A 23994-nucleotide genomic window follows, 5' to 3' on the forward strand; every position below is an offset into this window, starting at 1 on the left:
CTGCAGACCAGCCACTTCCTTTACGACTGACCATATGGTTTTAATTTTATCCTGAGACTTAGCTATTCTATCTGCATACCACATACTTTTTGCCTTCCTAATAACTTTTTTAAGCACCTTACAATACTGTTTGTAATGGGCTGCTGCATTTAGATTTTGACTGTTTCTAACGTTTTGATATAATTGCCACTTTGTTCTACAAGATATTCTTATCCCTTTAGTCAGCCACCCAGGCTGCCTGTTTGTGCTAGTACCCTGTTTTAAACGTTCTAACGGAAAGCAACTTTCAAAGAGCACGAGAAAAGTCTTGAGGAAAGCATTATATTTATCGTCTACTGTATCAGCACTATAAACATCTTGCCAATCTTGTTCCTTGATAAGGTTTACAAAAGTCTGTACAGCAACTGGATCAGCTTTCCTAAAAAGTTGGTAACTATATTTAACATGTGTTGAAGCACAAAAATCTTTTAGACTTAAAATTTGTGCATCATGATCTGAAAGGCCATTCACCTTTTTGCTAACAGAATGCCCTTCTAATAATGACGAATGAACAAAAATATTGTCTATGGTTGTTCTACTGTTCCCTTGCACTCTCGTTGGAAAGAATACGGTTTGCATAAGATTATATGAATTAAGGAGGTCTACCAGCATCCTTTTCCTTGCACAATCACTTATACAATTAATATTGAAGTCACCACATATAACTAACTTTTTGTATTTCCTATAAAGTGAACCAAGAACCTCCTCTAGCTTTAGCAAAAAAGTTGTGAAATCGGAGTCTGGGGATCTATAAATAACAACAGTAAGAAGTTTAGCTCCACTAAATTTAACCACACCTGCACAACATTCAAACACCTTTTCAGTGCAGTACTTTGAAACATCAATTGACTCAAATGGGATACCGTTTTTCACATACATGGCTACTCCCCCACACCGCAAAGAGCTCCTAGAAAAGCTGCCAGCCAACCTGTATCCTGGTAAAGGAAGCCTCTGAATTATCTCCTTATTTAAGAAGTGTTCAGATATACCAATAATTTCAGAGTCAACATCTATAAGCAGTTCACTAACTTTATCTCGAATACCTTGTATATTTTGATGAAATATACTAATTCCCTCATTAATCGGATACCCAAGCTTTGTAGAAAGTGGTTTCTTTGTTAGAGAGACTTCCCTTAAGCAGGAATACCTATCAGCTGACTTCAATCTAAAAAAGGTACAGCTCTAACACCCACAACTACCGGAATTTTCCCATGAGTGATCCCACCACCCCCACCTATGCCGTCACCTATAAGTTTTGCCAACCTCCCCTTCCCATACCTGTTGAGGTGCAGGCCATGTCTAGTGAAACCCGTCCTACTGATAGACTCCACCGACACCACTGAAATGTGACTCATGCCTTCTGTCATCAGCGCACCCCCAAGTCTCATGTTATTACGCCTGACGGCTATATTAAGATGAGGCCGATCGTGACGCTGAAACAGTTCCACGAAATGCACATTCGTGTTGCCAGTCTGAGTGGCTATCTTTTCCAGGTCACCATCTATGTCATACTTCCCATCCCTATCAATACTATTACCAGCCCCACCCACAATCACTACCTGATCCTCTTTAGTAAAATCCCTACATAACCCCCCTATGTTAAAAGTCACCTGAGCCAATCCTGCATTAGGCTTCACAATGCTGGTGACCTGGTACTCACTCCCCAAAACTTCCTGCAACTGCTGGCCTACACCTCTACCATGAGAACTACCTAACAGCAGAACCTTCTTCTTTCTCTTAGACTTTGCAACTGTCCTAGCCACCGTAACTGCTGAGGTCTGCTGCATACTTCCTACATCTACAGCTACTAGAGATTCCTCTCCACTAGACTCTGACAGTTGGTCATATCTATTACAAACACCAATAGTAAAACTATCTGAAAATCTCCTTCTCCTAGCAGATCTCTTGCCAACAGCCAGCTCCCATTCCCCAACCCCCTTCTCCCTCCTCATCCTATCTAGCTCCTCCTGTGCGTTTTTCAACTGCACCTGAAGGGCACAGATCTTACGCTCCTGCTCCTCTATCAACTTACTCTTGCTACATAACCTGCAGTTCCAGGAGAGGATCTCACCAGAATGCCCACTGGCTTCCCCACTGCATTCCCCCCAGTGAAAATACTTCGAACAAGTCTCACACCGCAATCCACTACTCACGAACCTACGGCAAAGCCCACACTTCTCACTCATGGTAAAATTTTACAATTATTGAAACAAGAAAACAACTTTATCTAAGTTCCGCTACTACAATAAGAAGATGTTAAAAACTGACTACAATTATCACAAACTTGCTCTACAAGGGAAGTAACTACTATTATTGAAAGTATTAATCAACAACAAATGAGAATATAACAAAATACTAACACAGAAAGAAAATCAAACGTCTAATGACAGTAACGAAACCGAAAGCAGTTCGCAAAAATTTCTTCTGAAGTTATTTCACCGGGAAACACCAAGAACACCGGTTGAAGACCACTAAAGTTCCTAAATAAAATACTATACACAAACAATTAATTAGTACTTAGCTTTCGATGCGCCGCTACAGCTGCAACTGGTCAGCGCGGAATGTAAACACGGGTAAGAGGTTAAGTTGCTCGATACGAAACACTCACAAATATCAGGCCACAACACACGAAATGCAGAGGTGAATGAAGAAACCACTAATAAGTCACTTATATAGTAAATATTATCACAAAAACAGTTAAAATATATATCTGAAAACTAAAAATAGATGAAAACTTAGAGAGCGATCTCACACGCAGTCACGCGCTTATGACGTCACACCAAAGTGTCTGAAGACTCGACCCCTTGTGCCGCCATTCGCGAACATCATACGAGGGGGTGTTTTCCAAGAGGATAGCGCTCGTGCACATACCGCTTTTGAAACGCAACATGCTGCACAGAGTGTCGACGTGTTCTGCTCGATCACCAGATCTGTCTGCCATCGAGCAAGTGTGGCACTTCATCGTACGACAGCTCCAGCGTCATCTACAGCCAGCGTCAACCATCCCTGTGTACAGGGTGTTACAAAAAGGTACGGCCAAACTTTCAGGAAACACTCCTCACACACAAATAAGGAAAAGATGTTATGTGGACATGTGTCCGGAAACGCTTAATTTCCATGTTAGAGCTTATTTTAGTTTCGTCAGTACGTACTGTACTTCCTCGATTCACCGCCAGTTGGCCCAATTGAAGGAAGATAATGTTGACTTCGGTGCTTGTGTTGACATGCGGCTCATTGTTCTACAGTACTAGCATCGAGCACATCAGTACGTAGCATCAACAGGTTAGTGTTCATCACGAACGTGGTTTTGCAGTCAGTGCAATGTTTACAAATGCGGAGTTGGCAGATGCCCATTTGATGTACGGATTAGCACGGGGCAATAGCCGTGGCGCGGTACGTTTGTATCGAGACAGATTTCCAGAACGAAGGTGCCCCGACAGTAATTCATCGGCGTCTTTGGGAGCTCGGCACATTCCAGCCTATGACTCGCAACTGGGGAAGACCTAGAATGACGAGGACACCTGCAATGGATGAGGCAGTCCTTCGTGCAGTTGACGATAACCCTAATATCAGCTTCAGAGAAGTTGCTGCTGTACAAGGTAACGTTGACCACGTCACTGTATGGAGAGTGCTACGGGAGAACCAGTTGTTTCCGTACCATGTACAGCGTGTGCAGGCACTATCAGCAGCTGATTGGCCTCCACGGGTACACTTCTGCGAATGGTTCATCCAACAATGCGTCAATGCTCATTTCAGTGCAAACGTTCTCTTTACGGATGAGGCCTCATTCCAACGTGATCAAACTGTAAATTTTCACAATCATCATGTGTGGGCTGACGAGAATCCGCACGCAATTGTGCAATCACGTCATCAACACAGATTTTCTGTGAACGTTTGGGCAGGCATTGTTGGTGATGTCTTGATTAGGCCCCATGTTCTTCCACCTACACTCAATGGAGCACGTTATCATGATTTCAGACAGGATACTCTACCTGTGCTGCTAGAACATGTGCCTTTACAAGTACGACACAACATGTGGTTCATGCACGATGGAGCTCCTGCACATTTCAGTCGAAATGTTCGTACGCTTCTCAACAGATTCGGTGACCGATGGATTGCTAGAGGCGGACCAATTCCGTGGCCTGCACGCTCTCCTGACCTCAACCCTCTTTACTTTCATTTATGGGGGCATTTGAAAGCTCTTGTCCACGCAACCCCGGTACCAAATGTAGAGACTTTTCGTGCTCGTATTGTGGACGGCTGTGATACAACACGCCATTCTCCAGAGCTGCATCAGCGCATCAGGGATTCCATACGACGGAGGGTGGATGCCTGTATCCTCGCTAACGGAGGACATTTTGAACATTTCCTGTAACAAAGTGTTTGAAGTCGCGCTGGTACTTTCTGTTGCTGTGTGTTTCCATTCCATGATTAATGTGATTTGAAGAGAAGTAATAAAATGAGCTCTAACATGGAAAGTAAGCGTTTCCGGACACATGTCCACATAACATATTTTCTTTCTTTGTGTGTGAGGAATGTTTCCTGAAAGTTTGCCGTACCTTTTTGTAACACCCTGTTGACCAAGCGAACAGGTATGAAGCTCTAGTGCCTTTACCTTTCCTAAAGCCAAACTGATCGTCATCTAACATTCTTCTGCATATTATTCTCATAAGCATCTTGGATACTTGAGCTGTTAAGCTGATTGTGCTAAAATTCCCGCTCTTGTCGGCTCTTGCAGTCTTCGGAACTGTGTGGATGATATTTTTTGCGAAGTCGATGGTATGTCGCCAGACTCGTACGTTATACACACCAACGAGAATAGTCGTTTCTTTGCCACTTCCCCTAATGATTTTAGAAATTATGATTGAACGTTATCAATCCCTTCTGTTATATTTGATTTCATGTCATCCAAGGCTCTCTTAAATTCTGACACTGGGTCCCATACCTTTTCTATGTCGATTCCTGTCTCTTCTTCTAGCACATCAGACAAATCTTCCCCCTCATCGAGACTTTCAATGTACTGTTTCCACCTATCCACTCCCTCCTTTGCATTTCATAGATGAATTCCCGTTGCACTCATAATGTTACCACCCTTGCTTTTAATTTCACCGAAAGTTGTTTCGACTTTCCCATACGCTGGGTCCCATATGCTTCCGATAATCATTTGTTTTTCGATTTCTTCACATTTTTCATGCAGCCATTTCCTCTTAGCTTCCCTGCACTTCCTCTTTATTTCATTCCTCAGCGACTGGTATTTGTGTAATCCTAGATTTCCCTTAAGATTTTTGTACTTTCCTCTTTCATCGATCAACTGTAGTATTGCTTCTGTTACCTATGACTTCTTCGCAATTACCTTTTTTGCGCATTTTTTTCCCTTCCAACTTCTGTGATTACCCTTTCAGCTGGACTGCCCACTGAGCTTCTCTTTGTTGCTGTATCCACAGCCTTAAGAACTTCAAGCTTATTCTGTAGTACTTCCGTATCCCACTTCTTTGCGTATTGGTTCTTCCTGACTAATCTCTTGAACTTCGGCGTACTCTCCATCACTACTATATTGTGATCTGAGTCTATACCTGCTCCTGGATACGCCTAACAATCCGCTATCTGATTTCGGAACCTCTGCCTGACTATGATGCAACATAACTGAAATCTTCTCCTGTCACAAGGCCTTTCCCAAGTATACCTCATCCTCTTGTGATCCTTGAACAGAGTATTCGCTGTTACTAGCTGAAATGCATTGCAGAACTCGATCAGCCTTTCTCTTCCCTCATTTCTTGTCCCAAGCCCATATCCTCCTGTAACCTTTTCTTCTACTCTTTCCCCAAGAAGAGCATTCCAGTCCCCCACGACTATAATGTTTTCGTCTCCCTTTACATACTGTATCATCCTTTCAATATCCTCATATACTTTCTCTATCTCTTCATCTTCACCTTGCGACGTCGGCATGTATACCTGAACTATCGTTGTCGGTGTTTGTTTGCTGTAGATTCTGATGATAACCGTTCACAGTAACACACTCTCTGCCCTACCTTCCTACTCATAACGAATCCTACTCCCGTTTTACCGTTTTCCGTTGCTGTTGATATTACCCTATACTCATCTGACCAGAAATCCTCGTCATCTTTCCATTTCACTTCACTGACCCCTGCAATGTCTAGATTGAACCTTTCCGTTTCCCTTTTCAAGTTTTCTACCTTCCCTACCCCGTTCAGGCTTCTGACATTCCACGCCCCGTCTTGGAAAGTTATCCTTTCATCGGTTATTCATGCTGCGTCTATAGCCGTCCATAATTGCGAAAGTGTTTCCAGTGCCTGGATTTTGTGCACGAACTTCCCTCTCGATTGTGTCCCATAAATGTTCGATGGGATTCGTGTCGGGAGATCTAGGTGGCCAAATCACTCGCTCGAACTCTACAGAATGTTCTTCAAACCAGTCGCGAACAACTGTGGCCCGGTGTCATAGCGCATTGTTCGTCCATAAGAATTCGATCCTTGCTTTGGAACGTGACGTGGATGGTCTCCAAGTATCCGAACAACAACCATGTCCAGTCAATGATCAGTACACTTCGACCAGAGGACCCAGCCCATTCCTTCCATGTAAACATAGCCCACGACATTATGGAGCCACCATCAGGTTGCACATTGCCCTGTTGACAACTTCGATTCACGGCTTCGTGTGATCTGTACGACTCTCGAACCCTACCATCAGCTCTTATCAACTGAAACTGGGATTCATGTGACCATACTACCATTCCCAGTCGTCTAGAGTCCAGCCGGTATGACCACGAGCCCAGAAGAGGTGCTACAGGGGCTGTCGTGCTGCTAGCAAAGGTGCTCGGATCGGTCGTCTGCTGCCATATTCCGTTATTATTGTTATGTAGTATTCTGCCTAGTGGCGGAGACTTTCTGATTCCACTGTTCCCTGTCTTCAGCTTCTTCCTTCAGTCTGTTGTATCTCCTTCCATCTTTCATGTCGTCCAGATGTTGAATTATTATTCTTCCTCGTCCTGCGTTTCCTCTGAGTTTCCCTTCGATGACATCATGTATGAGTCCCTCGTGTCTAAGTATATGTCCAATCCAGTTGGCCTTTCTCTGAAGAATTGTACGCAGAATACTTCTCTTCTCTTCTACTCTTCGCAGTACATCGTCATTTTTATGCGATCTGTCCACTTGATCTTTTCCATTCTCCTCCAGCACCACATTTCAAAGCTCTCTAAGTAGTTTTTCTCCTTCTTTCTCATGGTCCATCTCTCTGCTCCATACAGCGAAATGCTCCAAATGTAGTAATTTATCAGTTTTTTCCTCAATGCCAAACTCAACTTGCTGGTCAGCAGCTTTGGCCATGGTGATTCTTGCTCGGATATCGTTGGTGCAGTGGGCATCCTTTGTGATAAAACTTCCCACGTACTTTAACTGATTCACATTTTCCAGTTCCCGATTGTCAACAGTTATCTTCAAGTGTTTCTCACGTTTTGATATGCGCATCACTTTTGATTTTTCGATGTTGATTTCCATGCCGTATTTTCTTCCCGTTTCCACCAGATTGTTCATCATGTGTTGCAGCTGTCTCTGATTTTTGGCGAGCACTACCAGTTCGTCTGCATACTTGATGGTGTTGGTGAGACGCCCTCCTACTCTGAAGTTTGCGCATCCTTTCAGCGCTTCTCTCGCCAGAATTTCTCCATACAGGTTCTCCATACTGTTGGTTTCTCCATAGTTCAGTAGCACCTTTACCCTTTGTCCCAGGTACAAGTTCCTTATAAGTCTCCGATCTCTCCAGTTTATTCCTATTTCCTTAAGGATGTTCATCAATATACACTCCTGGAAATTGAAATAAGAACACCGTGAATTCATTGTCCCAGAAAGGGGAAACTTTATTGACACATTCCTGGGGTCAGATACATCACATGATCACACTGACAGAACCACAGGCACATAGACACAGGCAACAGAGCATGCACAATGTCGGCACTAGTACAGTGTATATCCACCTTTCGCAGCAATGCAGGCTGCTATTCTCCCATGGAGACGATCGTAGAGATGCTGGATGTAGTCCTGTGGAACGGCTTGCCATGCCATTTCCACCTGGCGCCTCAGTTGGACCAGCGTTCGTGCTGGACGTGCAGACCGCGTGAGACGACGCTTCATCCAGTCCCAAACATGCTCAATGGGGGACAGATCCGGAGATCTTGCTGGCCAGGGTAGTTGACTTACACCTTTTAGAGCACGTTGGGTGGCGCGGGATACATGAGGACGTGCATTGTCCTGTTGGAACAGCAAGTTCCCTTGCCGGTCTAGGAATGGTAGAACGAAGGGTTCGATGACGGTTTGGATGTACCGTGCACTATTCAGTGTCCCCACGACGATCACCAGTGGTGTACGGCCAGTGTAGGAGATCGCTCCCCACACCATGATGCCGGGTGTTGGCCCTGTGTGCCTCGGTCGTATGCAGTCCTGATTGTGACGCTCACCTGCACGGCGCCAAACACGCATACGACCATCATTGGCACCAAGGCAGAAGCGACTCTCATCGCTGAAGACGACACGTCTCCATTCGTCCCCCCATTCACGCCTGTCGCGACACCACTGGAGGCGGGCTGCACGATGTTGGGGCGTGAGCGGAAGACGGCCTAACGGTGTGCGGGACCGTAGCCCAGCTTCATGGAGACGGTTGCGAATGGTCCTCGCCGATACCCCAGGAGCAACAGTGTCCCTAATTTGCTGGGAAGTGGCGGTGCGGTCCCCTACGGCACTGCGTAGGATCCTACGGTCTTGGCGTGCATCCGTGCGTCGCTGCGGTCCGGTCCCAGGTCGACGGGCACGTGCACCGTCCGCCGACCACTGGCGACAACATCGATGTACTGTGGAGACCTCACGCCCCACGTGTTGAGCAATTCGGCGGTACGTCCACCCGGCCTCCCGCATGCCCACTATACGCCCTCGCTCAAAGTCCGTCAACTGCACATACGGTTCACGTCCACGCTGTCGCGGCATGCTACCAGTGTTAAAGACTGCGATGGAGCTCCGTATGCCACGGCAAACTGGCTGACACTGACGGCGGCGGTGCACAAATGCTGCGCAGCTAGCGCCATTCGACGGCCAACACCGCGGTTCCTGGTTTGTCCGCTGTGCCGTGCGTGTGATCATTGCTTGTACAGCCCTCTCGCAGTGTCCGGAGCAAGTATGGTGGGTCTGACACACCGGTGTCAATGTGTTCTTTTTTCCATTTCCAGGAGTGTATTCCTATTGACTCTGTCAAAGGTCTTCTACCAGACTATAAAACAAGAGCAAACTTCTTCGTTAACGGCCACAGCTGTCTCTGACAATATCCTCATGATGCCAATAGCGTCTCTGGTCCGTTTTCCTTTCCTGAAGCCAAACTGGTCTTCTCCCGTCACTTCTTTAATTTTGTTTTCCAGCCATCCATTAAAACACCAGATATCGCCGCACTGTTCAAATCAAATGACTCTGAGCACTATGGGACTTAACTTCTGAGGTTATCAGTCCCCTAGAACTTAGAACTACTTAACCCTAACTAACCTAAGGTCATCACACACATCCATGCCCGAGGCAGGATTCGAACGTGCGACCGTGGCGGTCACGTGGTTCCAGACTGTAGCGCCCAGAACCGCTCGGCCACCCCGGCCGGCATCGCCGCTCTGTCCTGACGGATACGTTCGTCGTACGTCCTACACTGATTTCTGCGGTTACTTCTTTCTGTGTTGGTTGTCTATTACTACTGACAACGCTACGCAAACGGCGCTACTCTCCGTCGTTAAGTGAAGTCCGCCGGCCACTGTGCTGTCCGTGGTGAGACGAGATATCTGGACTATGGTGTTCTCGGTACTCTCGATACTGTGGACCTCGGAATACAGAACTACCTAACGATTTCCAAAACGTAATGACCCACGCGCCTGTCTGCAACTACCATTACGCATCCCGAGTCTGTTAATTTCCGGCACGCGACCATAATCACGTCGGAAACCTTTTCACATGAATCGCCTTATCACAGATGACAGCTCCGCCTATGCACAGCCCTTTTGTACCCTGTATATGCGATACCGCCGACATCTGTGTACGTGCGTCTCACTATCCCAGCACTTATATCACCTCAGTGTAAACCATACTCTTGACGTGTCCCCAAACGAATTACTCACGGAGCGTCAAGTCAGACGAATGCGCTGGCCACGCATCAGCTCTTCCTTGTCCTATGCAGCGTTCCTCAAAATCGACATTTAGCTGTGCTCGCACATCAGTACTGAAGTGTGGTGGCGCTCTGCACAGAGTAAGAGACAGACTACGCAACACTTCTCGGAAGTGTGGTGTGCAGCAACTGTCAGTAAGCTGCTCCAGTCAACCTAGGTGGCAGCACAGCAGGTCCTCGAAGATGGTTATCCGCAGTTCGCGCCCACATGTTAACGGAGAACTTTTGTTGGCGCGATCTAACAGCTACCGCATGCGGTTTCTCACGGTCCCAGATGTGGCTGTTCCTGCTGTTAAAATATCCATGTGTTAAGAAGGCCTCATCTGCAAAGAAAACATGTGTATGTGCAAGACGAAGGAGTATATAGAGGGGCTACACAAGGGCGATGTACTTGAAGACAATATTATGGAAATGGAAGAGGATGTAGATGATGAAATGGGAGATATGATACTGCGTGAAGAGTTTGACAGAGACCTGAGTCAAAACAAGGCCCCCAGAGTAGACAACATTCCATTACAACTAATGACAGCCTTGGGACAGCCAGTCCTCTACTTTGTATAGTAGAGGAAAAATTGGGCGACGATGACTGTTCGTACCAGCACGACAATGGACCATGTGATAGAGCAGTACCTGTGACGCTATGATTTGTGCACAATAACATAAAGAAGGGAAAGCAGAAAGGTGGAAGGAGTATATAGAGGGTCTATACAAGGGCGATGTTCTTGAGGACAATAATTTAGAAATGGAAGAAAATGTAGGTGAAGGTGAAATAGGAGAAAAGTTTGACAGAGCACTGAAAGATATGAGTCGAAACAAGGCCCAGTGAGTAGATAACATTCCATTGGAACTACTGACAGCCTTGGGGGAGCCAGTCCTGACAAAACTCTACCATCTGGTAAGCAAGACGTATGAGACAGGCGAAATACCCTCAGACTTCAAGAAGAATATAATAATTCCAATCCCAAAGAAAGCAGGTGTTGACAGATGTGAAAATTACCGAACTATCAGTTTAATAAGTCACGGCTGCAAAATACGAAAACGAATTCTTTACAGACGAACGGAAAAACTGATAGAAGCCGACCTCGGGGAAGATCAGTTTGGATTCCGTAGAAATGTTGGAACACGTGAGGCAATATTGACCCTACGACTTATCTTAGAAGAAAGATTAAGGAAAGGCAAACCTACGTTCCTAGCATTTGTAGACTTCCAGAGAAAGCTTTTGACAATGTTGATTGAAATACTCTCTTTCAAATTCTGAAGGTGGCAGGGGTAAAATACAGGGATCGAGAGGCTATTTACAATTTGTACAGAAACCAAATGGCAGTTATAAGAGTCGAGGGATGAAACGGAAGCAGTGGTTGGGAACGGAGTGAGACAGGGTTGTAGCCTATCCCCGATGTTATTCAATCTGTATATTGAGCAAGCAGTAAAGGAAACAAAAGAAGAGTTCAGAGTAGCTATTAAAATCCATGGACAAGAAATAAAAACTTCGAGGTTCACCGATGACATTGTAATTCTGTCAGAGACAGTAAAGGAATTGGAAGAGCAGTTGAACGGAATGGACAGTATCTTGAAAGGAGGATATAAAATGAACATCAACAAAACCAAAACGAGGATAATGGAATGTAGTCGAATTAAGTCGGGTGATGCTGAGGGAATTAGATTAGGAAATGAGGCACTTAAAGTAGTAAAGGAGTTTTGCTATTTGGGGAGCAAAATAACTGATGATGGTCGAAGTAGAGAGGATATAAAATGTATACTGGAATGGCAAGGAAAGCCTTTCTGAAGAAGAGAAATTTGTTAACGTCGAGTATAGATTTAAGTGTGAGGAAGTCGTTTCTGAAAGTATTTGTATGGAGTGTAGCCATGTATGGAAGTGAAACGTGGACGATCAATAGTTTAGACAAGAAGAGAATAGAAGCTTTCTAAATGTGGTGCTACAGAAGAATGATGAAGATTAAATGGGTGGATCACATAATTAATGAGGAGATACTGAATAGAATTGGGGAGAAGAGAAGTTTGTGGCACAACTTGACGAGAAGAAGGGACCGGTTGGTAGGACATGTTCTGAGGCATCAAGGGATCACAAATTTAGCATTGGAGGGCAGTGTGGAGGGTAAAAATCGTAGAGGGAGACCAAGAGATGAATACACTAAGCAGATTCAGAAGGATGTAGGTTGCAGTACGTACTGGGAGATGAAGAGGCTTGCACAGGATAGAGTAGCATGGAGAGCTGCATCAAACCAGTCTCAGGACTGAAGACCACAACAACAACAACATGTGTACGGCAGCAGTATTCACTATTTGGTGCACAAACCACTGCACAAACTGCATTGGATGTGGGTAATCTGCTAGTCCTAAGACTCTTTTAAAGATGGTACGCGTGGAAGTTGTACTCCTGTAATACTCCCCAAACAGATACGCGACCTGTTCCCGTAGCATGGGGTGTGATGCTTGAGGTTTCACTGTAAAATCTACGTATCAATTCACCCTGACGATCTGGTGTTCTCACGTCACGCCTGCGGCCACCGACATGCAGAGGACGCAAACTCCTTGTTTCTTTTGGGCACCACTGAGTTGCAGCCATGGCGCTGTAATGTGGGTGACTTCTGTTAGAAAACCGATTTTCACAGTTACCAAGAGCTGCCCTTCCAGTTCTCTGCGCCTCATTGTAACACATAATCAAATCAGTGGGCTCATCAAATTCCATATTCCACATTTCACAGAGTAATAACGGCAAGAAAATCTCAATTCAGGACTAGTAAGATGCACGACACTGAATGTAACAGTATTACAACAACACAAGCTGAATGCAACAGTGGTAAGATGCAGGTCGCTGTAGACACAGCACTGCCAAACAAGTTGAGTAACAGGACTGGTTCAACACCACAAAACAACGCCATCACTAGGACCTGTGGGCAAGTTCTCTTGGTAGCGGTGCGCCTCATGACCGTGCACATAACTCACAAACGGCGGCCCAAAAGTATGTGTTCCTTAGGAAAAAATTATACTGTTTGTGTGATCGATCATCCCTCAAACGCGGTCAGCGATGTGCTGAAATATGCCTTTGTTTCTTGTTTGTGGCCCTCTCCCAGGCCCTACGCCTACAACACTTTCCTATGGAAACGTCTGATGCAGGTTCCGTTACCCTATGTTGTCACGACCGAGGAGACAGAAAGACATTTCACGTAAGCGATTATTTATGTAGAAACGGAGTTAATTATCAGGGCAGCAGGTTTCTATAGTTACCAGCAACAGTATTCCAACATTTGAGTTTGCTACCCCTTTGGTGTGATTCGGTAGAGGCTAAAGTACCCGCCTTTCACAGCGTATACTTCTAGCTGTTGTTGGTTACTGTTTTAATATTTAGTAAACATATCGGCATCTGCGCGGTCGCAGTGCTGTAAGGAGACGTCCCCTTGCACCCTCGCAAGTGCGAGCGCACTAAAGTAGCAGTTCTTCGTAGTCCTCCTCATGACCAACATTCCCATTGTCAAAGTTCAAAATATGTCGCACCTTTTGATTCGTGAATGTATAAGTAAGGAACAAGGTGTCAGAGTTATTTTTGCTATGAAATGGCATCAACTGGTTCTGACACTTCGTTCGATTTTACTCTTTCTTGTTAACATTAGGTGTTTTTAAAAAAATGTATAACTAATTGTTTGTCATATTGGTTATACCAGGAAATCTGGTGATTGGCAGACTCTGAAACATGTCATTTGGAATAATTTCACTTCATACTCGCCTCTTACGTTTCCTATTCAGTGGCAGACATATACAGGGTGTTACAAAAAGGTACGGCCAAACTTACAGGAAACATTCCTCACACACAAAGAAAGAAAATATGTTATGTGGCCATGTGCTCGGAAACGCTTACTTTCCATGTTAGAGCTCATTTTATTACTTCTCTTCAAATCACATTAATCATGGAATGGAAACACACAGCAACAGAACGTACCAGCGTGACTTCAAACACTTTGTTACAGGAAATGTTCAAAATGTCCTCCGTTAGCGAGGATACATGCATCCACCCTCCGTCGCATGGAATCCCTGATGCGCTGATGCAGCCCTGGAGAATGACGTATTGTATCACAGCCGTCCACAATACGAGCACGAAGAGTCTCTACATTTGGAAACGGGGTTGCGTAGACAAGAGCTTTCAAATGCCCCCATAAATGAAAGTAAAGAGGGTTGAGGTCACGAGAGCGTGGAGGCCATGGAATTGGTCCGCCTCTACCAATCCATCGGTCACCGAATCTGTTGTTGAGAAGTGTACGAACACTTCGACTGAAATGTGCAGGAGCTCCATCGTGCATGAACCACATGTTGTGTCGTACTTGTAAAGGTACATGTTCTAGCAGCACAGGTAGAGTATCCCGTATGAAACCATGATAACGTGCTCCATTGAGTGTAGGTGGAAGAACATGGGGCCCAATCGAGACATCATCAACAATGCCTGCCCAAACGTTCACAGAAAATCTGTGTTGACGACGTGATTGCACAATTGCGTGCGGATTCTCGTCAGCCCACACATGATGATTGTGAAAATTTACAATTTGATCACGTTGGAATGAAGCCTCATCCGTAAAGAGAACATTTGCACTGAAATGAGGATTGACACAAGGTTGGATGAACCATTCGCAGAAGTGTACCCGAGGAGGCCAATCAGCTGCTGATAGTGCCTGCACACGCTGTACATGGTACGGAAACAACTGGTTCTCCCGTAGCACTCTCCGTACAGTGACGTGGACAACGTTACCTTGTACAGCAGCAACTTCTCTGACGCTGATATTAGGGTTATCATCAACTGCACGAAGAATTGCCTCGTCCATTGCAGGTGTCCTCGTCATTCTAGGTCTTCCCCAGTCACGAGTCATAGGCTGGAATGTTCCGTACTCCCTAAGACGCCGATCAATTCCTGTCGGGACACCTTCGCTCTGGAAATCTGTCTCGATACAAACGTACTGCGCCACGGCTATTGCCCCATGCTAATCCATACATCAAATGGGCATCTGCCAACTCCGCATTTGTAAAAATTGCACTGACTGCAAAACCACGTTCGTGATGAACACTAACCTGTTGATGCTACGTACTGATGTGCTCGATGCTAGTACTGTAGAACAATGAGCCGCATGTCAACACAAGCACCGAAGTCAACATTATCTTCCTTCAATTGGGCCAACTGGCGGTGAATCGAGGAAGTATAGTACGTACTGACGAAACTAAAATAAGCTCTAACATGGAAATTAAGCGTTTCCGGACACATGTCCACATAACATCTTTTCTTTATTTGTGTGTGAGAAATGTTTCCTGAAAGTTTGGCCGTACCTTTTTGTAACACCCTGTATATATAAGGTGGACCTCATCTGTGAATAGGACGGGTGACACAAATCATGGAATCGTGGTTGCCAGGTGAAGAAACCAGTGACAAAACTGTGTCAGATGTGGAAAGTCTGTTGCTATTAAGCCCTGTACACGCTGTAAGTGATAAGGCTAGTAACAATTGTCAAGGAGAATGTTCCACACGGTCGTCTGGCGTACCCTGTACTGGTGGGCCAACTGCCTGCTGCTGACACGGCGGTCGCCTTCCACAGTGTTAATCACATTTTCCTCCAAGTCTGGTGTCCTTCATGATTTCCTGCTTCCTGAAACGACCTGTCGCAGACAAACGCTGAAACGCTGTTGCAAACATTGAGTACTTGGTTGTTACCTGCGGGGATACGTCTCCTGATACAACCAAGCTGCCTGGCGCCCATTGCCGTTTGCCTATCCTTAAGTAAAACAAATGTCGGCAAGCTCTCGATTCGAGTACAGGACCATTGTGTACAACGCTGTATCACATCCACTACAAGGTGAGTCAACAAGAGAAATGAATCGGACACAACATTAGGAACTACTATGGTAGGAGATGGCGCTAGGGTATGACTTACGAGGTATGAGGAACAGTACCACCCTCTAGGAGGAAACCATGCATATTGTAACTGTGGCCGCATGTTACAGTGCGCATTAGACGGCAGTCTCTATAACGAAGTATGGTTGAATAAATGGTTTATAGCAATATATATAGGGTAATTTTTTCCAGCGTGTACAAACACTAGAGACTGATTGATGATTGTATATATATCGTCGATCAGTCCCTAGAGTTTGTACTTGTAACATCAGTGTATATATGTGTGATAAAAGTCATGGGGTAGCGATATGCACATCTACAGATGGCCGTAGTATCGCATACACGTGTTGTAAAAGAACAATGCATTGGCGGAGCCATTCTACGCCAACTTGTGGAAAACCTCCCATATCCTGAGGTTCTCCAAACCCAACGAGCCTCCATCGACCTCCATCCACCTCTTCCTATCGTCCTGTGTGTCTCCCCTCAGTGTTACGCAAGCTCTTGAAATCCATCCTTACCCAGCACATCCATCACCACCTCCACCGACATCACCTCCTCCCCAACACCCAATGCAGCTTTCGATCTTCCTTCTCTGCCAACGACCAACTTCTATGCCCCACTCATATCCTCTCCCTCCAGCTTAACTCCCCTCACTTCGCCATTTTTATCTCCCTAGACCTTGAAAAGGCCTACGACCACGTATGGCATCCCGGTCTCCTGTTTAAACTCCAGGCCTAAGCTCTTCCTATCAACTATGTCCGTCTGATTGCCTCCTTCCTCTCCCACCGCCCCTCCTACGTTACCATCGATGACACTGATTCCCACATCCTCTACCCCTCCGTGGGTGGACCGCAGGGCTTTGTCCTCTCTACCTCCTGCACGCAGCCGATGTGCCCTCAAACCCCCCCCCCCCCTCCAGTCCACCTCCTGCAGTATGCCAACCACACTGCTTTCCTTGCCATCTCTCCTACCCTTCAACGGTCTCAACGCCTTCTCCAGAATCACCTTGACCGTTTTGTATATGGCGGAAACAGTGGCTCCTCAAAATCAATCCTTCCAAGGCCCAGGCAATCATCATAGGTCGTAACACTCAATCCTTCTGGCTCCTTGATTTTTCCCTTACCATCTGCTCCCATTCTGTCAGCCTCTCCCCCACCCTCACCTACCTTGGACTCACCATTGACCGTCACTTCACCTGGATCGCTCATCTCTGCTCTATCCAATCCACAGCCCACAACTGCATCTGTCTACTTAAACTGGGGGATAGACACGGGGATAGAACCCCTCTACCATCCTCCACACCTACAAATCCTTACATCCATTCCTCTGTTATGCCAGTCCCACCTGGATATCCACCCCCCCCCCCCACCCGTAAATTCTACAAGCCCCTCCAGATCCTCGAACCCCATGCACTCCATCCTGCCATCTGTATATGCCTACCGTCCCCCATGCGGATCCTCTATGACCTGATTCCTTTCCAATCTGCTCCTTTTCCTTGAACATATCCGAGTCCTCTACACCTCCCACCGACTTGATCCCCCCTATCCTACCCCCACTCGCTGCCGTGCCTTCACTGTTGTGTCCCCCCTACCCTCCACCTCCACACCCTTCATCTCCTCTCCCATGGAGGCTTCCGTCAACTCCCCTTTCAGGATAATGACCTCTCTCCCTCCATTTATCCCTCCTATCTACTCTGATCCTCACCTACCCCTCCTTCCCTCTGTCCTTTTCCCTGGCTCCCTCCCCCCTTCCATCCTGTTGCCTTTTCCCTACCTACCTTCTCCTTGACTCCTTTCTCTCCCCCAAGTCCTTTTGCTTTCCCCTCCACTGCCTTCCCCCTTTCCTTCTCGCATCTGCCTTGCCCCCCTTTTTCTGTGTACTCTCCCTCCATCGGTTCCCCCTTTTTTTGCTTTTTCTCTCCTCCCCCCTTTTTCGCCCCTTCATCTATCTGGATCCTCCGCATCCCCCCCCCCCCCCCCATATGCCTTCGTACTCTATAGTGCAGTGTTTACGTGAGTGTTCAGTGTTGTGTGTCCCCCTTTTTAAGTGTTGCGAACAGCCACCATACTGTCGCTACATGTGTTTTTAACTGTTACAAACAGAAACCAGACTGTCGCCATGTTTTTCTAATTGTGCCTGTCCCTTTAGTATGTGTTTTAATCAGCATCACCAACCCACTGCTTTCATATTTCTTCGCAACTTTTTCGCCATGTTCCAGTTTTTAACAGTCGCCGTTTTACCGCCTGCATTTCTTGTTATGATATCTCCTCATTCCGTCTTTCATTTTTTTAACTTTTCTGTAGGCTGCAGAGCGGCGTATTATGCTGCTGTCAGCCCCCCCCCCCCCCCCCCGAGCCCCTGCCGTGAGGGGGCGGGGATAGAAATTGAATAAAGGAAAAAAAAACGGAGCCGTCATTTGTACTCAAATGACCCATGTGAAAAGGTTTCTGACGCCATTATAGGCATTAGAGGGGAATTAACAGACTTTGAACGTGGAATGGTAGTTGGAGCTAGACGCGTGGGATATTCTATTTTGGAAGTAGTTAGGTAATTTAATATTTCTTGGAAACCGTTTTCAGCCAAAGAGCAATAGGATTTTCATGAATGGGGCCACAGTTGTTCGCGAGTGGTTTTAAGAACATTCTGAACAGTTCGAGCGAGTGATTTATCCGTCCAGATCGCATGACATGAATCCCATCGAACATTTATGGGACATAATCGGGAGGTCAGTTCTTGCACAAAATCCTGCACAGGCGACACACTCGAAATTACGGACGGCTTTGGAGGCAGCAGGACTGAATGTTCCTGGAGGGAACGTCCAGCAACTGGAGTCCACGCCACATCGAGTTCGTGCGTTATGACGGCCGAAAGAAGGTCCGACACGATATTAGGAGGTAGCCAATGACTTTTCTCACCTCAGTATGTATAAACAAGCCAGCCACGAACTGTCTGCAGGTTCAACATTTCAATGACGTAAACGCCAGTACTCTTTAGCCATTTCATAATTCCACAGTTATCTGATAGAAATACACGAAAGGATTTCCGAAGATAATCAAGAGAAGTCGTTTACAGGTATCGTTGTTTGGTTTACTGTCCTACGTTAAAGAAATCGCATGTGCTCCCAAAATTTCTAGGGCACAACTATGCAGTCAGAGGCAGGATGGTTTACACTGCATTAAATGTTATTCTCATCATATAATGTGATTTAGTAATGAGACGCACGCCTGAAGACGGTTCATCCTGATGCAGTTTATCGGTATGTTTCCTAAAAGGTAATTTTTCTGCTCAGTTTTCGCAGATCCACTGGGTGTGAGCTGATAAATGGACTAAAATTGTGTCTGTTCATCCCGAGTCCGAATCAGGAGTCCGCACTCTGATATTTCCCCAAGTACATTATAGCACAGAGGAGAGCCCCAACAGAATGATCGCGGTTGTGTTGTGAAAGTAAAGCAGCAGTAGTCAGTTGAAAGTCACTGTGCTTCATTGGGCATAACCCTCTTGTAATTGACACGACTTTCCCTTTCTGTGAGTTGAAAACCAAATCGTACCGTTTCATTCCCGGAAACATAAAACAATGTTAACTGGCAATAATATCCAAAGTCCTGAAGCGGTCAAAGATGATTTCTTAAAGTAAACTGATCTGTTGTGTATTGCACGGCATGCTGTAACCTTCGTGCCCCACGTCTGTGTCCTCAGGGCTTCAAGATTACGGTGAAGGACACGAACAACCATGCGCCAGAGTTCGACAAATCCAGCTACCCGTTCGAGCTACCTATGCCGCTGCCTTCAGACATCGATCTCTCTTGCCTTGTGGACGTGATCAAGGTGACGGACATCGACTTCAGCAATTCGGACATCACCATCGACTTCGACGAAGATGGAGCCAAACTGTTCCGTGGAGAAGCGACCTACCTGGGAAGCAGGAACTACGAGATTCACGTGTACAGCACGACGGCTATCGAACTCAAGGAGACCACAACCTTCACGATGACGGCAAAGGTAGGCTATTGTCTACTAATAACACCACACGTGGCCTGATAGGGGGACAATGATCTTCAACGTGACTACGCAGCAAGTTGTAGCAGGACAGTCTAGAAATGTTCGGAGACACTAGCTTCACAGCAGACACGTCTCTCTCTGTAGGCCTTCTGCTGACCGCACGGCCCAGCCGTAGGCCCACCGCTGTACGTAAACGATCTGCAGTGTAATACACGACAAGCAGAATCAGCTCTTTTTGCGGATGACACTGATTTTGTAATAAATCCAATAGTACGTACAGCAACAGAGGAAATTGTAAAAAATATTCTTAAAAGTATCATTGATTTTTTTGCGAAAAGTCTGTCTCAATTTCAAAAAGACACAAGATATTCAATTCTTTCCATTTAGAGGTATTACACCAATGATAAGTGTAACACATGGCGAGGTAATAACAAACAGGGTGGCACCTACAAAATTCTTAAGTGTCCATACCGATGAGAATTTAAATTGGAAAAAAGCACATTTTGGAACTCCTAAAACAACTTAGTTCACCCACATTTGCGCTTAGAATCATTTCAAATCTTGGGGAGAGACAAATCAATAAGCTGAGATATTTTGTTTCATTCAGTACTGTCAAATGGACAATATTCTGGGGACACTCATCTTTAAGAAAGAGAGTATTCATTTTTCAAAAAAGTGCTTTAAAAGTAATATGTGGTGCTCACTCACGATCATTTTGTGGACATCTTTGTAAGGAGCTGGGCATTTTGATTATCGCTTCATAGTACATTTATTCGCTGATGATGTACATAATTACAGTACCAGAAAATGACATTCATTATTCCACATTAAAGTTGTCTTTAGCACAAAAAGAGGTGCACAATGCAGCAACAAAAGTTTACTCAGCGATATAAAATGCTTGACAGGAAGCGAATTAAAATTTGAAAACAAACTGATAAAGTTTCTACTCGAGAATTGTTTGTATTCTGCAGAAGAATTTCTATTATTTTAATTTTTAAAGGTGATGGATAGAAATTGCTAACTCACATCTCCATAATTTGAAAAAAGTAAGCCGGCCGAGCGGTTTTAGGCACTACAATCTGGAGCCGCGCGACCGCTACGGTCGCAGGTTCGAATCCTGCCTCGGGCATGGATGTGTGTGATGTCCTTAGGTTAGTTAGGTTTAAGTAGTTCTAAGTTCTAGGGGACTGACGACCTCAGATGTTAAGTCCCATAGTGGTATGAGCCATTTTTTTTTTTTGAAAAAAGTAAATAAAAGACATAAATGTTCAGTATGTAACAAATCTGACCATACGTTCAACTGCAGCAGTGGGACAGAGTGAGTGGAGTGGATTGTGGTACATCCAGGACGGGTGGAGGCAGTGAGTTCACGATTCTTTGGAGGAGGTTAGTCAATGCAGGTGAGCAGACAAAGCAATCACGTAATGACATTCGAATACAGTACCAGTGGTGTGCTGCTTGGCGTAGTCACGTCGATTAAGTACGTAGGGGTAGCGGTGCTAAGCGATGTGAAACGGGACGAGCACGCCAGATCATTAGTATTGCAGGTGAATAGGCGACTTCGGTTTACTGGGAGAATTCCAGAAAAGTGTAGCTCATCTGCTAAGGATACCACGTATACAACAACAGTGTGGCCCGTTCTTGAGTACTGGTTGAGTGTTTGGGATCCCTCACCATGTCGGATTAAAGGAAGATATCGAAGCAACTCAAACGCGTGTCGCTAGACCTGTTACCGGTACGTTTGCTCAATACGCGAGTTCTAAGTAAGTCAGCATCACACCTGCTGCTGTGAATGAGTAGCTGCGAGAGATGGAATAGTGGAGGCTTCAGAGGATCAAATAGATAAAACGACAAGACCCAGTAAACATCCTCGGATCACACCTGAGATATTGAATTTAACTGATGAAAGAATAAAACGTAAAAATGCAGAAAATGAAGCATTCAAAAAGAAGTAAGGACACCTAAAAAAATGAGCTTTACAGAAAGTGCAAAATGGCAAAGCAGGAATGGCTATAGGAGAAATGCAAAGCTGTAGAAACTCGCTTGACAAGAGGAACGATAGTTGCCGCACGTAGAAAAGTTAAAGAGATGTTTGGGGAAAAGAGAATCACCTTTATGAATATCGATAGCTCAGATAGCAAGCCACTTCTAAGTAAATAAGAAAAGGCTAAAAGGCGAAAGAAACATACAGGCGGCCTATACACATGAAATTAATTTCATGACAGTATTGTGGAAGGGGAAGAGAAATACATAAAGAGAAGGTGAGAGATACGATGCTATGACAATATTTTGATAGACCACTGAAAGATCTATGTGTAGCAAACAAATTTTCCCTTAAGAATATTGATATTCTTGGGAGACAATATTGTATGAATTGATGTGCAAGAAATATAAGACTTTCGAAACACCGTCACAACAGAACCGTTCAGTCTGATATACCGCAACATGCCCTGAAATTTTTTATACAGGAAGAATACACCGAAACTATCCTTGGCTGACGGACTTTGGTAAACAAACAATATGGCACAACTCTTTCAGTTTCCGTTGACAGTTCCTTTGAAACAAATGTTCACAGTAACTATTCGCTTGAATTTGCAACTCATTTAATATCTACAATAATTGCCAGTTGCTTTTACAGTAACATCAGCGTTAACAATGGGGATAGCAGTGAATTAATTTTCTTTGTGATTTTTTCGTATCTTCTTGCTATTTAGTAGCATCTGTCATTGTGTAGTTTCCACAGTTCCACAGTAATGTCGAATCCAGTTAATATTTTCAACCTTGCAAAGAAAAAATATGAAGAACATGGTATGCAATTAAAATACCCTACTTCTCCTGAAGCTCTACATTTGTTTTATATATTAGTTAATTGGGAAGTTTATTCCAATGGTCCGGAATGATTGTGGAAACATTAGAGGGAACAGGAAATAACTCAGTCGATTTCGTGACCTGTGGTTTGAACGGTGACTATGGTCCTAACTGAGGCCCAAAATGAAAACAGAATACCTCACAAGCCCACAGAAAACGTTGACAGTAATCGTTTTCAGTGGGAAAGAAAAGACTATAAATTATTTAGTCAAATGAAGGAGGGCAAAAAACTGCTTACATAATCAATGTGCAAAGCCCATTTCATTTTGTAAAATCTAAACATGAATTGTACAGATGGAAGAATGATTTACATGAAGCACAAAATATGCACCAAATTAAACTTACAAAAGTGTGAAAGAAAAACTATTCGAAAGATTCTGAAGTGCTCTTGACAGTCAGTGCGCCGCCACCGGGGGATATCTACGAGACAGGCAGCTCTAATTTACAAGGGAGATGAACATTATTGATTTCCAGTCTTTCTCGACCTGGTTAAACAAATTCGGGAAATTATACGGAAAAGCAAGTTTGCAAATTACAAAGTGTACCTCAAGTAAACACGTAGAGGAGACGTAATCAATAGGTAATATTGGGGAGAAATTCGTAGATGACATTAAGACAAAGCTCTTTGTTATCTCCTAAAAATTCTCTGTATGAAGCCAATCGGTCAGGTTTCGTGCAAACTGCACTTTATCAGTTCGAGCGAGAAAAAGGAGAGGCGCTTGTGTAGTGAATGAATGCTCACTCACATTCGTATACAACTAATGGCACTCGTAAATACCAGTAGATTAGTCTTTCCGCTGCTTTGTATCTGTTTTCAGGAACATCGAGGTAAATTAAGACCTAAAACTAAAAAATGAGTGTTTACTTGCAAATATCTTGTAATCTACATAGCAAAATTTGGAATAACGGGAGAGAACGGCTTTCAGTTTTACATCCGATAGGTGTTCTTAGTATTTGTAGAAAATACTTTATTGCCTTTGTTGGAGTCTTGGCCT

The 23994-nt window shown here is 44.9% G+C and overlaps 1 protein-coding gene across 8 annotated transcripts in view; it reads left to right on the forward strand.

The window, feature by feature from the left end:
• The window catches only part of LOC124545180 (mucin-5AC-like), a 349462-nt gene that overhangs the window by 104233 nt on the left and 221235 nt on the right, over positions 1-23994 (forward strand). For all 8 annotated transcript variants that reach the window (XM_047124022.1, XM_047124023.1, XM_047124024.1 and 5 more), the window contains exon 4: positions 19829-20131. In XM_047124022.1, the coding sequence (XP_046979978.1) occupies positions 19829-20131 (303 nt within the window). The remainder of the gene's footprint in view (positions 1-19828; positions 20132-23994) is intronic.

This window comes from Schistocerca americana, chromosome 8 (genome assembly GCF_021461395.2).
Source record: "Schistocerca americana isolate TAMUIC-IGC-003095 chromosome 8, iqSchAmer2.1, whole genome shotgun sequence".
NCBI classification, from domain to species: Eukaryota; Metazoa; Arthropoda; class Insecta; order Orthoptera; family Acrididae; genus Schistocerca; species Schistocerca americana.